We start from the raw sequence: 15,518 nt of genomic DNA on the forward strand, positions 1-15,518 counted from the left end.
ATTTAACTTTAAAATTAAGGGTGTCCCTAGATTGTAATAAAAGCTGAGCCCTGGTGGGGTGCCAGCCGGTTAAAGATACTTTAAATAAGGATCTTGTCTAATTTAATGTTCAGCAACCTTACAGAGAAGAGTCATCCTCTCTCAAGTCAGAGAAGGGACCTGCCTAAGATCACGTGGCAGGTTAGTGTCAGAACTGGAATTCCAGCTCACCTCCGACTCCAAAGCCTGTGGCGGCTTCTGCCAGGATCCCATTTTGCCCTCTAGCTATGCGTTGGATCGGATCCACTGAGTAGGACCACAGTGTTGGTGCAGTAACAGGTGGAGCAAAGCAAGACTACTGGGAGAGCAATTAGACTTCCTTCCTCCAAAGCAGACTAAAATCGCAGCCCCGTAGGTGGCTACCAGCTTTACAATGAGGCAGGGAAATGACGTGATTTTTCACATATACTGTATCCCCACCACCTGCACAAAGAAGGAGCGTCTTTGAGCGCCTTACTCGGTGAGGGATAAGGCGGGGGAGTGGGGAGCGCAGGGCTGGGTGGAACTGAACTGCTCTGCACAGTAAAGGCAGAGAGGGACCAAGCAGCCCTTAAGGAAGCTCGTCAGTCTGAAAAAGCTGGAAACCCTGGGGTGGGGGGGTGTCCCTAGAGAGGTCCACCTGCGGCTGGCACCAAGGGACTGAGGAGGGACACGCCCATTTCTGATTACTGTCCAGTAAAGTATCTCACCAGTTGCTGGAAGCATGGATTTTCCTCACAGGAACGAAGGAAGCGCCACATCCTGTCTCAGCCTTGACCAAATCCAGAGGCCTCCCCTGGGGGTTACTAACCTTACTGTTCTTGATTTCTCAGGCAGCCTCAGAACCTGTTCTGGATCCACAGCAAATCCAAGCATTTGATCAGCTTTGCCATCTCTACCGAGGAAGTTCCAGGGTAATGTTTGTGTGGTTGTTTATATCTCCTATCCATAATTACTGTTTTAGTAACAGTGTCCTCAAGTCCTCACTCCAGCCTCCTCCTTAGTCTGTAAGTGCCCTGGCCTCCCTGTTATGGCTTGTGGAGCCCTGACCCCAGGGAGCACTCAGAACTTGGCAGAGGATGCAGAGGAAGTGGAAAGATCTCTGTCCCTTACCTGCCATGGGCTGTGAGGACACAGAAGGGCATCTGTGTTTATCCTGCTTCCAGAGCAAGCAAGCATAAGCCCAGTCCCTCATCTAGGACCCTTTATACTGATGACTGCCAACCTGCCCTCAGCCCCAGACTCTGCTAGGCATCTGCATTTGTTCTGGCCATGAAGGATGAATGCTAAATTAAAGTGGTTTAACCAAAATGGAATTGGAAATGCAGGCATCCCAGGGCAACCTTCTGTGAGCCTCTCTCCAGATTTCTTCTACCTCTGGCTCTGCCATCCTTAACATATGGCTTTTACTCACATGGTTCAACATGGTTGCCCCAGCTCCAACCATCACATCTGCATTCCTGCTAGCAAGATGCAGAAAAAGGAGGACTATAAGCCCTCTATTTAAGGACAGTCCCTAGAAATTGTATACACCTCTTCCACTTACCTCCTTTGTCCAGAACTGAGACACATGAGCACACATAACTGTAGCTGGGATTAGGACAGTTGGTCTTGATTCCAAAAGGCCCTGGGCTAAAACTTACTGGAATCCTGTAGCTGTAGAGAGAGTACAGATTTGGGGAGTTCCCAGCAGTCCTGCCACTACCTGAGTCTGGGGGTTCCAAGGCACTTCAGAAGCGTGCTCATTACCTTTCCCTACCGGCTCTTCCTTGCTTGTGCCTGCCTCTGGGTGGCATCCTGTCATCCAGTCCCCCAGAGCAGTAGCCTGCCGGTACCCTGGGCTCCTCCTCTCCACACAGTGGGGGTTCCTACTCAATAGGCACCTTCTCTACATCTCCTGGCCATTTCCCTTTCCAACTCACAAAGGCCACTGCAGGTCTTCTGTCACTTCTCCAGGCTGTTGCTTGGGTACCATCCCTAAATCCAAGTCGTGTTACCCCCTTGCTTAAAACACTTTCCTGGCTTTCCATACTTGAAAGTAAGAGTCCAGACTCTACCCTCTCCTCCACACCCTAGTCACCCCTAAGTTCTAGCTGGGCCAGATTTGTCCCTGAGCTCTTCCTGAACCGTCTTGAACTCTGCCACCCTATTTAGGGCCCCCTCCCAGACTCTGCCCCACCAGCCTCGGTCGATGCATGTCCCCTCCTTTGCAGCTGGCTCTCCTTACAGAACTCTCCCAGAATCGCAGCAGTGACAGCTGCAGGCCATTTGGTGGCTCCCAGAGTGGCTCTGCCTTCAACAGCATCTTCCAGAAGGAGAACTTCCAGCTGCAGCTCATTCCCCCGCCCGTGACGGAGGACTGAAGCCTCTGGGGAGGAGGGAGACTCGCGTCTCTTCCTGGTGCTGCTGTAGCATCAGCACCAGACTAGTTGATTCTGTTTTGCTCATTAAGCAGATGACTGTCACATACCTCCATCCAGTCATTTAAGAAAATTCGTTTTGCCTGTTGGGCCTTTTTCCTGTTTCCCCTGAAGCATAGAGAAGCAGCACAGCTCCCGCAGCTGCCATTCCAAGTCTGTCACACCCCATCCCTTCCAGCTTGTGGACGACACAGAGAGAGGGAGGGACGTGACCTCCTGCTGTGCTGGGACAAGGACTGGGTCAGCTCGGCACAGCACAACGGAAACCTGCACTGGGGGGGGAGCGAGGAGCCTGCGGGGCTGGCGTACCGCCTTGTCCACGTGTTTATGTTACAACCTGCTTAAGTGTAAGGCCTGCCATTTCTAACAATAAACGCCTCCTGTTGGAGTCCTGCAGGCCTGCTGGCTGTCTCACTCTCCGTCTATCAAGTCGTAAAGGATGTTTAGAACCCTTGTTGCCCTAGTTCAGTTCTAGTAGCTCAGTCAAGGCCCCTGACTGTGGCAGCCCTGCCTGTCTTCAAATGAGCAACTGCATCATAGGCCCATCTGTCTCGGTGCTCCTCTGATAGCGACTAGGCTGCTAGAGCAGTATTTTTATGCTTCTTGGCCCAGGGCCCTTGGATGTCATGGAACCAATAACCGCAGGAGGTCGCACCACACACGCAGGATGAGGCGTCCGCCTCACGGGCGCAGGTGCTCCATTTGCACTTCACTCGGGACGGGCTCCCAGGAACTGGCTGTGAGGCCCAAGCCACTGAGCATGCAGGGCGGGCCCACCCGTGTCCCGGCCAGGAGCCCATGGTGCTCCTAACGGCCCAATAACTAGTGAGCACCTTCTGGGCACCAGGCAGCATGCTGGGTCCTTTCCATGTTCATCATTTCCAATACTCCAGAACAATCCCCAGGGGACAGATGCAGAAACTAGATACAACTTTTAATAGAAAATAGAACCTGCTTCTGCCACATCCTAGCTGTGATCCTCAGCAAGTCACAACCTCTCTTGGCTTCAGTTTCTTTATAAAGTAAGGCCATGGTGATGACTAAATGAGAGCGCCTGTGAAAACAGAGCTCTGCGCAGGCACGCAGCAAACGCGCCAGAAACGTTAGCTTAACGCTTACACAGAACTACTCCCAAGGCGGCAGCGCGAGGAGGCCACGCTAGGGGAAGTGACCACCGACTGGATACCCACTGCAGCCACATGACAGAGTCAACCCTGTCCTACAGACAAGAAAGCCGAGACTCAGACGTGGGCAATAACTGAACCAAGACGCACACTTGAGAAGTGGCAGAGCACAGATCTGAACTCAGAGCTGATTCCAAAGCCAGTGATGCCACCTCCCAAAATTCTGTATCAGAAGGTTTCTTGATGAGCCTAAAATTAAGACCAAAGGGGCTTGATATTCTCAAAGCAAATTTGAGACTGCCCTTCTTCAGTCTCTAAAGAGCCAAGGCAGTTGACTGAGTATCGGAGCCCCGTTCAAACCAGGACCCGTGACACCACCAAAGCGCTCTCCTCCAGCCCCTTTCCTAGTTTATCATCCCCAATAGTCTTTAACTTGTCATTCAAGGCACAGCACCACTGACTAAGTGACAGCATCTTTAGATCCAGGTCATGCCTTCTGCATTGGATTTGAAGAGCCCTCTCGTCTCATCTGAGGGTAGATGAGAAACTGACACAAGGGCTGGGCAATGCTGGGCCCAGTCCCTGGCCCTCATGGCACTTACATGCTCTATTCAGCAGCAATATGGGTCCCACTTCAAAGCAGTTCCTTGGGGGCAGAGACTATCTGGAAATCTATCCAGGCTCGGGCAGCAGCAGCAGTGGTTCTGCTGACATGCCCATGGGAGCTCACTGAGGGGCTGGGGCTCCCTGTATCCAGGAGCAGCAGCTCTGAGCACCCGCACCAGCCCCAGCACCGAGCTCCAGCTGCTCTTCCAGGCCACATGCCCACCACTGGACTAGGACAGGTGGTAAAAGGAAGGATCTGGGGAGCGAGGTTCTAGGCACCCACCAGCTACCATGTGAGGAGGGCAGGTACCTGGTCTGAGCCGCCATCTTCCATGCTGGCCCCTGGGGGGAAGGAGAGATGAGCTTCTGAAAGGAAATCAGGGTCCTAAGAGGAGAGGCGAGGGACTCTGGCCAAAACACAGCTGTGTCCATCACAGCCTGTTTCTCCTTTGTACGTGGTAAACAGTAAGTATTTGAATGGACCATCTGAAAATGGTCACTCGACTCACAGCTTGAGCTACTGCCCCGCCCTCCTGCCATGGGGGGCGAGGTGGGGAAATGGTCTCACCCAGTTCCCCATGAGAGGCAGAATGGACCTTGGAAAGAAACCTGGGCTGCCAGTCAGGAGCCCCGGGTTCTAGGCAAAGCCCCCCATGGCTCAGGTGTGAGCAGAGGAAGGCTGCAACTCTTCTGAAAAATAAAGACGCATCTGCTCTGTCTGAAGCAAAGGTCCCGGTGACGTGCAAGAGATGCTTTATAAAGGCAACACATTACCAACCAGAGCCTGGTGAGTGGGGAGGGAAGGTGTTTGTGGAAGAGGGAAGCCAACAGGGGCCTCATCAATGATGAATGTGGCTGCAAATAAATAATTCAGTGCTTTGGGGATCCTTTTAGAAGCAGTATGTTTCCACTCAGCTCTGCCTGCTGAAAATGTTTTTCCAAAGGTGCATGTCCAGAATCAGACACCTGTGACATGCCCAGAGCTGCAGGAAAGGCCTGGTGTGTTGCCCTCCGGGTAGCCCAGGGCAGACTCCAGGCCTGGGCAGTCTGACCACCACTGGGCTCCAGGGGGCGGCCCCGGTTCTCCGAGGGCTCATCCTAGCGAACCCTCCTCTCCGGGGCCTCTGTGGCCATCTCCTGGCCACCAGCCTCCTCCACAGCCCAGCAATCTACCAAGCCTTCCCCACTTCTCCATGAAGGTGGCAGCTGGACTCACCTTGTTTCCATGCTTGCGTTTTCCTGTCTGCCTCCATCACTCCTGAAGGAAGGATTGTGTTTGGGCCACGCCTTGTCCTCCATAGCACAGTGCTGAAAGCTGGGTACCTGCCACTGTCTTTTCTTTTAAGTCTCTTTTTAAAGTAAACCTTTTATGGGCAGAAATGTTCACAAACCACGTGTGAAAAGCTAGATTACTTCATGGAGTGAACACACTGGTACAACCAGCACCCAGATCAAGTAAACAGGAACGACCAACACCCCAGATGTCCCCTGAATTTTCTGTTCATCACTCCCACCCCGCAAGATAACCACCACCCTGACTTCTAACATCACCTGCTTTGAACTTCATTTTTAAAAAGGTACATTATTCTTTTGGAAGTAGCTTCTTTCATTCCAGTTACATCTGTAAGATTTGTCTATGTTACTCATTCTCGCTGCTGAATAGTCTTCCGTTGTATGAATATACCATAACTTATCCATTCTGTTGCTAAAGGGCGTTTGGTTTGTTTCTAGTGGTGGCCCATTACCATTTTTCTTCCTGTTTTTTGGTGGCCATATGTACACATTTCTGTTGGGTATAAACTTAGGAATGACTTTGCAGGGTAGGAGGGTAGGTGCTAACACCTCTTTGAATACATGCCTCCTGTGTAAGTGACTGAACATCCACAGCTTCGGAGGCGGTGGGATAGGTAATACGCACACGCCACCCCCTGCAGTCCCTTCCCAAGCCTGGTCTTGGTGAACAGGCCCCGGCTTCAGCCTCCTGCCCCAGCCAGGGCCGGCTGGCTCAGGAGCCAGTGGGGATGGGCCTTGGCTTCACTCCTCAGTAACTGAGTGAGGCCAGTAGCCCCCATTCCTACCTGACATCTGTTCCCTCAGAACTCCGCACTACGTACATCTCAAAGGTTAGTATTTGGTCCTGATAGTCTTAAAGGACCATGTCCCAGCCCCTAGCAAACTGGAGGACCTCATGGTTTGCCCTGCCTGGCCTCTCCTCTCTCTCTCCTGAAGAGTGATTTGGCCCATCATCCTTCAAAGCTCCCACAGCCCACCTCCACCTGAGATGGTGATTTTTGGTCAACTCCCTCCCTTTGTCCTCCCCATCACTGACCTTTCCGTCAGTCTGTTACTGCCTTTCTGAGTGGCTGTATCAGACATAACATGGGGCCAAAGTGATTTCCTGTTTGATTCAGGAAACACATTGCAGCTCCAGGAATCCACTGCCTCTCTGTGATTCTTGGATATGTTGGCGTAAGAATAAATCCTCTAGGGAAGAACTGATCCCTTTTGGAGCCCCCAAAATCTGCAAGGACCACAATGAATTCTTGGACTCCCTGATCTTATGCTGACCTAGTGACCTGTCCAGAAGCACCCACTCTGGGCCCATTGACCCAGGACCTTGGGTTCCTCTAGAAACCCAAATCCCTGGTGTCTTCCACTACTCAGTGCAGCTTCGAAATCATGCTAGAGTTACCCCTTGTTATTTTAGATTCCCAGGAAAAACAGGCTCTGTGGATTCCTGTGTAAATCCAAGCCCACCCTTGGGAAGCCCACCCTCCAGACAGTGCGGAACCGCAGCCGACTGCGTGGCCGCTTAGAGCTTGTGCATACGCTGTGGTGGCTCTTCCAGGTCCTTCTGCTGGTACACGGGTGCACCAACATCTGCTTGGTGAATTTTGGCATCACAGTTCACACAGGCAGATTCTAAACATTGGGGCAGAGCCCAGCCCTTTGTCTAGTACATGGGGCCCTAGTTCAGGGCTGGGTCATCAGGCAGGGTCTACACAGTGCCCTGGAGTAGGCTGGCCCTGGGAGGCAAGCCTAAGGGGGTGATGACCAGTGCTTACCACAAGGAGCAGTTGGTACCTGAACCGGGCTGGGAGGGGGAGGAAGCAGAAGCGGCTAATACCAAAAGCGCTAACCGTGGAGGCCAATTCCCGAGAGAAGTGTTAGATCCTGGGCCACCCCTGAGCCTGAGGCAGCATCTGGGTCTCGTCTGGGTCTCAGGCCAGAGCCAGTTCGAGGTCCAGCCAGGAGAGGCAGAAAGTCAGAGCAACTTGGCAACAAGGGCAGCACCAGGCGATGCCTGGAGGGCTGGGCTGTGGCTCCTGGATGCCCCCTAATCCCTGCCAAGAAGAAGGGCTGGTGGTGTGGGCGGGGCTGGGAGGGCCTCCGGGCCTCAGGTCGGGGCGGAGAGGTGAGTGTGGGGGAGCAGTGGAACCAGGCTTAAGCAGGGCAGGTGTGACTGCTGGGCCTCAACAACAAGGGGTAACACCGGCTGGATTTGGAATCAACAGAAGTTTGGAGCTCTGGCCCTGTCACTTACTTGCCGCGTACGAGTGACTCACCTGCCTCTATCGTTGACTTAGCTGCCGGATGCTTCAGCCAAAAACTCACAAAATTATCCTGTCCCGCCTGTCACACAGAGTTGCTGAGTTTGGCAGACAAGCTGACATCCAGGAAAATGTGTGTAAGTCCCCTTCAGCATCTGCGGGGCTTCATGGGCCCACGATGGGGCGTTTCCTGTCGTTACCTTGCAGTGGCGCTCCAGACCTCCTTCTCGGGATAAGCCAACTGGGATTTTACACTAGGTGACAGGATAGGTGTCACAGAGGACGAAGATGTCCCACTAGAGCCCAAGCTTTCTGATCTCCCATCTCTAAATTCATACAGTTTCGGGCTGGGGACTGAGGACAGTAAGAAACAAATCCCCTCCTCTTCTCCAACCCACTGGCCCAAGAACCTTCCAGCGATGGATGAAGGCCTGGAATGAGGTCACCGCCTGGGGAGGCCGGGTGGATCCAGGACACACAGTCCTCAGTCCAGCCTTCAGTCCCTGCCACCGCAGGAGGGGGTGGGGGGTGGGGGTGCATTGCTGCCCAGACTCACCGGCTCCCCACTTCCTCCCACAAACCTGCGAAGTCAGGCTCCACCGTGCTCACTGTCCTAGGACTCACGATCTTCAAAACAGCTTACTGGGTGTGTTTCTGATGATAAAAGTAACATCAATTCATTTTAGGAAACCAGGAAAATTTGAAAAAGCAAATAGAAAAACACCATTAATATTTGACAAATTTACTTTACCTTGTTTTTCACTTGTATTTTCACCAAATTCCCTCATCTGCCTGGTTCCTGAAGAATTCCATCTGACTTCTAATTGCCCCTCCTTGAACCCCACCTCGGGGAGCCTGAGTCCCGAGGTCCTGTCTTACCCCTTCATTCAGCAGAGTACTGGGGTGGGACACCAAGGGTTAAAAGCATTACCAGCTCCCAGTGATTGAACTGTAATGAGGAAGAGATGCTAAATTAAAGTTTATTGCAGAATAAAAGTGTGTGTAGTCAGCATCTGTAAGATGAGACAATGAGATGCTCTCTAAAACTTGGCAATACAATTTTGTAGAGTTAAGTAAGTATAATGCACACAGAGTTGAAGAGATTAGCTGTCTGCAGAAGTGACTTTAAAAGACAACTTATCTCTTGTGAAGGCAGAAAGAGCTAGCCTAGAATCACGATTAAACATGGAAAAAGCAATGGCCTAATCAAAGCACTGAGATAGTTGCAGAAAGACGGGGGGTGTGTGTGCACACTTGTGTGTACACGTGTGTGTGCTGGGGGAGGTCCATGTGGAGCACAGAACTGGGGGAGGGAGGGAGGAAGCCAGACGATGTCTGGATGAGGAAGGTGTCAGCTGGGTTGCAGACAGGAAGGAAGCACCCTCTATTCTCCCCTGGCTCAGCCTCCAGGGACCTGAGAGTGAGAAGGGGCTACAGGAAGAGGCAACGCAGGCAAAGGGCCAAGAGGGTGAGCTCCACGGCCAAGGTGACTGCGTTCAAACCCACCTCCCGCTTAACTGCAAGTTGGGCCACTTTGGGGAAAATATTTCTTTTTTTTTTCCTAAATACTTTGTTAAGAACGCCCTTTAACCAAAAATAGTGGCTTTCCTTCAAAAATGTCTACCTCGTGAGGCCTCTTCCTGACTTGCGAAATGGGGCTGCAGGCAAGGCTGCTCATAGAAGGTGGGAAGGTGGCTGCTGAGCGGTCATTCTTAATATTAACAATTAGTGAATCTATTAACAATAAGTGAATTTACTCAGCACTCAGCAGTGAGGTCATTTAATAAAAGCCAACCCCAGAAGCTGTTCTTTCCTCGGTGTCAATAAAAAAAATCAAGCTCCTGGATCCGCCAAGCTGAGGCCTGGCCCCTGAGCCTTGCTGACCAAGCGGCCGCACCCCTGTCTCTGCAGGGCAGGGGTCCCCCTGGATCCTGACCTGCCCTGAGAACTGTCTTATACAAAATGGTATGAACCGAATACACAGCTTGTAGCTTCGTGGAAATAAAGTGTTTGTGGGGAATGTAAGTCTTATGTGCATAAACCTAATGCAGCTATCAGAAAAGTTCTTACTATAAAGGGCTCTAGGAGTTAATCCTGAGTGGTGGCCATGAGTGTGTATTATGGATACCAATAATAATCTGCACTGTTTTTGTAAAGTTCAAGTGGAATAATGATGTGAACAGCTTACTTCCTTGCACAAAGTAGCACTAGATATGTTTCACATTTTGCAAATGGGGTTTTTGTTTTTGTTTTGTTTAGCTCACAGTGTTGTTATTTAAATCAGACAGAACCTCTCCGAAGAGGGGTGGGGAGGGAGGATACTCCAAACTCCAAAATATCAGACTTGTCCTGGTACAAAAGAAAAAAAATCACATTTATTTTACAAGGCAGTGTGTTCTAAAGTATTATACAGAGAAGAAAGTTGAACTGTTTGTAGGAAAACAATGCAATTTTAGGAAATTACAGAAGGATCAACATTGTGCTTAAAACTTTAAAACAGATAGGTTTTTAAAATAGACCAGTAAGTGAATGTTACAAGGTAGGAACAGCCTTAAAAGTACATATGAGCACAGTGATATGGAAGCTCAACATTAAAACCTCTAGTGATGATTTGCCTTCGAACTTGTTCAGACCACTGAGAGCACTGCTTCATTCTTAACAAGAAAAAGAACTCAAAGCACTGATAGAAACGCGGCCCTTCCCCCATACAGTCAACTCTGTTATCAATAATAATGAAAGGAAGCGGTGACATGAAATTTTTTGAAGGTAAATAATTCCAACATTAATTCTGAGACACGCCCCAGCACTTAGGTTTGGAAGTGAGAAGTACTGACATCCCGGGATGTACAGCGCAGATACAGTGAGTGGAACTCCCACGGCCCTCCTAACCGGGAAGAGATACAGACACACTGCAGAAAAGCCCCCAAATTCAGCTGGCTTCCTTAACTCTCACACTTCCTCTGGACAGGGGAGTAGTAAAGAAAAACCCAAGAAAACTTTGTTTTCCTCATTTAAAAAGCCAAAACATGTCAATAAAATTTTACAAACAAGATGGACTAATCAAGAGTTGACTAAATATTATTTTAACTTGTGCTTTTTCTCCCTTGCCTAGAAGTTATTTATACCAGCAAACATATCTGGGTATTTTGACAGCTTTCTAAATTATCTGGTTGCATCCTATTCCCCCAAGTAGAGAATTTTATGTAAAAGGAGTTTAGATCAGTCCCAAAAGAACTATGATGTTTCAGTTAGGCCAGGAAGGAGAGGTTAAGAAATGATCCACCACTCCCAAGATAAAATCAAATCCTAGATCAAATGCAAAAAGTACTTCAGGAAAAAAAAATCATGGTTTTATTCTGTTTGGGAGATTTTATTTTTTGTTTCCTCTTGCCTGTATTATCTTGAATTACATGTCTTCCTCTTCCAGGAAAGAGAATTTTTCTCCAGGTTTTTCCTCAAATTTGCATTTCAAATCTTGAAAATACCTGGATTTGATTATAAAGCTTTAATTGTTAATGTACCAAATAGTTACAACCACAAAAGCATTTTAATTGCTTTGTCATTTCTCAGATAAGTCACGAATATATATGAAACTTGAAAATTCTAAAAGAAATCTTCGCTAGATAAGAAAGCTAAATTTCACACAGCACTTATTTTGTATCTTCCACCTAACAGCTTTTACACCAACTTTCAAAAAGTGGGAATGGTGCCAGTTTTCAACAAAAGCCTGAGAAAGCAGTTTTTCCATCCACACAGCCCAACTCTTTGCCCAAGTCAACGTGTAGCTACAAGGTCCAAATTATACAGCTTTCATATCTCTCAATGTGTAAGTGTTAATCAAAAGCCTATTTAACATGACCGTGTTTGGTGTCTATAATACACACTGCAGTCTAAACATTCTCTAAAGTGCCTATAAATATGCTTATACAAATGAGCAATATAATATCAGGATTACAGAGAAATTCTTCCATATAATATAGAACAGAACAGGTCTAGAATTTGAGTTGAAACTACATATTTTTATATCCTTATCAGTTGCTTTTGGGATGCAAGCATAAAGAAACAACTCTGGTTCAATCATATGATTTTCAGAGAATTATTAATATTGACAGTGCTAGGACAAAAAAGATTCTTGCTTGTGCTTATTTAGAAAAGGCTATTTTGAGATCCAGGAGCATCTGATATTTAGAATCCAATGGAACATCTCCAATTCTATAAAACAGATAGTAGTAAGTGAAGCTCAGTGAGTTTTTAATTATAAAGAGATTGTGCAAATATTTAAAGTGATTATCAACCATTGTTAGATCCAAAAATTCCATTAAAATCGTGGCTACTCTGAATGGCAGTTCAGGAGTTTAAAAAACAGGAACCTAGGCAAAAGTCATAGACATTACCGATAAAGGGCCCGACCCTCATACGCCAGCCCAGGAAACGTGGCCCTGTGCCCGGGGATTCCCGTGGCTGTGGAGACCCGGTGTGTGACCCCAATTAGATCAATGGGCAGAGGAGAGAACTAAACGGAACAGTGTCGAGAAAGAAGACCCCCGCACCCCCATGCTCCCACCCAGGGGATGCCACGAGCTCACCCGGGCTGGGTGGAGACAGGACTCGGGCATTGCTGTGGTTCACAGGCCGCCTGCAGCTGTCCGCTCAATCCCGGCGGGGGTGCCGAGAGTCTCGGGCAGGGCTCTGCAGCATCTGTCCCTAAACTCCTCTCCCAACATAAGCCTCTGTCACCCCCTCCTGGCCCCCGCTGTTCCTGGAGCTCCGCTCACCACCTTCTGGTTGGACGTGTTGAGGCTTTACACTTCAGGAAGCAGGAACTTTACACTGGCTGCATTCTCATCTGCAAAGAAAGTGGTAACTAACACTGTTTTGAAAGGAATATGCACACTCTGCTTTCTAAAGCCTATGGATGTTTGGGGCACCTAAACCTAACAGAATGTTCTGGCCAATCACTTGAACTACACATACAACCAGGAAAGCATGTTCTGCCCAGAGTGACTGACTTGTGAAGGATGCCAAACGGGGGCTTCAGGGAAGGACACAACAGGCCTCTTCTTATTTCTTAAAATACAAATGAACACGCCGTAGAAGGCATGTGTCCGATGCAGACGGAGCACAAGGCGCTGCCAGGAGAGCGCACTCGGAGAGGCACCTACCTCCTTACCTCCGACTTAGACAGTTCTGCTTTCATCTGGCCAACTTTTAAACTTCCTGGGTTCTTAACTATGCCTCAAGGACAGTCCACTTGGAGAAACAGCAGATAACCGACTCACAGGAACAACTATTATAAACGGAGATTAGGAGCAGGATTCTGAAGAAAGCTAAATAAGAAAGAATCATTCACTATTTTATGTGTGTCGGAAAGGAGAACATATACAACAGACCGTGAATATTACTGCAGTAAAGTGAATGAATATTACACAAAATATTTTCTCCTGACTTAGCAGCAAACTATTTCAACTGCTTCTGCATCTGCATAAAAATCCATGCATCATACTGAATTCTAATCCATTTCTCACCTAAGCCATTCTAATGCTTCATACAACCAAATGAAGCAGAATTAATCAAACCTATTAGATTCATTCCTAATCCCTAAAGGACTTGTCTTTAGCATTTCCATGCTAACTAAAACTATTACCGATTTTTTTTTCGTAAGACATTGGATGTGGCTGCCTCCTAAATATAAAACCTATATAACTTCCTAAAAGTTTTCTCCAGACTTGAAGAACAATTTTAAAAAGCAGGGAAATGAAGAAGCCACCTGAAAGGCCAGCTCAAATGCTACACCACCTCCCTCAGCTAGCCCAAGCTGAGTACATCTGCTCCTCCTCTGGGTTCCCAGAGCATGTGTTACCTCTCCTACTGGACTGTGGCCCCTTCATGCTGGGAGCCAGGTCTTACTCAGTCTGTATCCCCACAGTACCCTGAGGAGTGTAGGCATTCAGCTAAAGCTGGATTGAGTGTGAAATTGAAGACGTCATCTCTTCTGAAGTGAGGTCTAGCTCAGCCCCAGATCATGGAGGGCTGTGCAGACACTGGCGGAAACGAGGGGCTGAGCTGGCCTCAGCAGCTTCCTAGAAAGAAGCCTGGGCAATGTGGCCCAGCCTCGGGGCCGGTGGTGGGGAGACAGGGAAAGGGACAGAATGGCATCTCCAGGTGCACACCTTGAGGGGTCATATGAGCTGATCCCCATACAGGACTAGCAGGGCAGGAATGCCTGTCAGTTTGCCAAAAGGAATGCCAAAGTTGTTCTGCCAAGACCTGGCTATCTAGAACACGGCATGTCCTTCACTCTGGGCAGCTGCTCAACTTGACCCACGAGACTCTGATCATTGCTTTGCTGCTTTCAAAGTTCCCAGTGAGATTAAGGCTGGGTCACAATTCATGACACCAGATGCTACATACAAAGTAAGTCAAGATACAAAGAAAACCATTTATAAGAAAAAAGGTCTTAGTTATAATAAGACTAATTTAAAAGTGAAGCTAAATCAGCAGACCACTGAACTGCTATGAGACAGGCAGAAAACACCAACTGCACTGGGAAAAGGATCCACCAGACAAAAGTACAAAAGCTCAGCATGGATCAGAGGACCTGGCTGCCCACCTGGACCCTCACACAGTGGTTTCTATTGTTTCAATCACTTCCAGATCAGACTGCGAGGGGGAGAGAAGGGTGCACTCGTCCGGTTCCCAGCTGCTCTCTGGACTGTAATCTTCCTCTGAACTCAGTTCTGCTCCCTCTTCCGTGTCCTCATCACACGATTCCACATAGTGAGCCCCAACTGCATTGATCCCAGAGTCCTCAGAACTTGAGGGAGAAGAGCAGTGATCTATTTTTGGTGTATTGCTCTCTTTTGAAATTAAGGCATCGTGTGCAGAGACCTCCTCAGGGCTCATTTTGTGGGAATGTGGCGCCGGCTGCTTCTGCACATAACACATCTTCCCATTGATACATTTAACCTGATAGTTGTCAATAAAGAGGTCTGAGATCATACAGTACCTTGGTGAATCAGGCGGGAGAGGAGGCTGGAAGACAGATGCAAATTTCAAAAAGTGTTCAGTGAGGGAGACTGAGATCTGAATAGTGTTTGTGGGTTCCCGGGGCTTCGCAGGAATCTCAGTGCTTGGAAGCTGTTCCACAGGGGTCATCGGCTGATACACATACTTGCCTGTGGGGAACACAAAAAAGCAGCTGAAATCTAACAGTATTTGACAAACCACATTAAGGTAGCAAGTGGTCTCTAAGGACTCAGAAGGTCTTAAAACATATTTCAATAACATCTCAAAAGAGACCAGTAATAGAATCATTCAATACCATTACAATCAATTAAAAATAGAGCATGGTATATAACATCATGGTGTTTTCAACTAAGAAACTCAACACACTTTACAAATCTTATATCTGAGTCTTTCTAATGCCTCTGGAGTAGGTGGGTGGATAATATCATCCTTATTTTACAGACAACTTGAAATGACTTACCTATCATATGACAATAGAGAATGTCCACAGTATAGTATGGTAAAAACACACTATAAAACAATATAATATACTATAAAATTATAATTCCATTTTATCTTTAGTAATATGTTAATACAAACATTTAAAAACTGGAGGAATATATACCAACTTATTATCAGGATTATGGAAAACTTTCACTTTCTAGGTTTCTATGTTTAATCAGAATACCCATATACACATATTTAATAGGTAATAGCCTTGTAGGATTGTCCTGGTCAATCTCAGTGGCCGGGGTAAGGTGCAGGGTGTGAAATGATCTCTTTCAAGACCCAAA

The 15,518-nt window shown here is 48.1% G+C and overlaps 2 protein-coding genes across 14 annotated transcripts in view; one reads left to right on the forward strand and one right to left on the reverse strand.

Moving 5' to 3' along the window:
* The window catches only part of VPS8 (VPS8 subunit of CORVET complex), a 222,944-nt gene extending 220,118 nt beyond the window's left edge, over window positions 1–2,826 (forward strand). For 2 of the 4 annotated variants that reach the window (XM_064493453.1, XM_064493459.1), the window contains 2 exons: window positions 852–932; window positions 2,173–2,826. In XM_064493453.1, the coding sequence (XP_064349523.1) occupies window positions 852–932; window positions 2,173–2,370 (279 nt within the window). In that variant the 3' untranslated portion in view covers window positions 2,371–2,826. The remainder of the gene's footprint in view (window positions 1–851; window positions 933–2,172) is intronic. The other 2 variants (XM_031452660.2, XM_064493456.1) reach the window with 2 other exon arrangements.
* The window catches only part of C2H3orf70 (chromosome 2 C3orf70 homolog), an 87,374-nt gene that overhangs the window by 12,495 nt on the left and 59,361 nt on the right, over window positions 1–15,518 (reverse strand). For 4 of the 10 annotated variants that reach the window (XM_064493520.1, XM_064493508.1, XM_064493509.1 and 1 more), the window contains exons 2-3: window positions 12,306–14,894; window positions 211–8,668 (exon numbers count right to left, since the gene is read on the reverse strand). In XM_064493520.1, the coding sequence (XP_064349590.1) occupies window positions 14,338–14,894 (557 nt within the window). In that variant the 3' untranslated portion in view covers window positions 211–8,668; window positions 12,306–14,337. The remainder of the gene's footprint in view (window positions 1–210; window positions 8,669–12,305; window positions 14,895–15,518) is intronic. The other 6 variants (XM_064493505.1, XM_064493510.1, XM_064493499.1 and 3 more) reach the window with 6 other exon arrangements.

The sequence above is a fragment of the Camelus dromedarius genome, chromosome 2 (genome assembly GCF_036321535.1).
Source record: "Camelus dromedarius isolate mCamDro1 chromosome 2, mCamDro1.pat, whole genome shotgun sequence".
NCBI lineage: Eukaryota > Metazoa > Chordata > Mammalia > Artiodactyla > Camelidae > Camelus > Camelus dromedarius.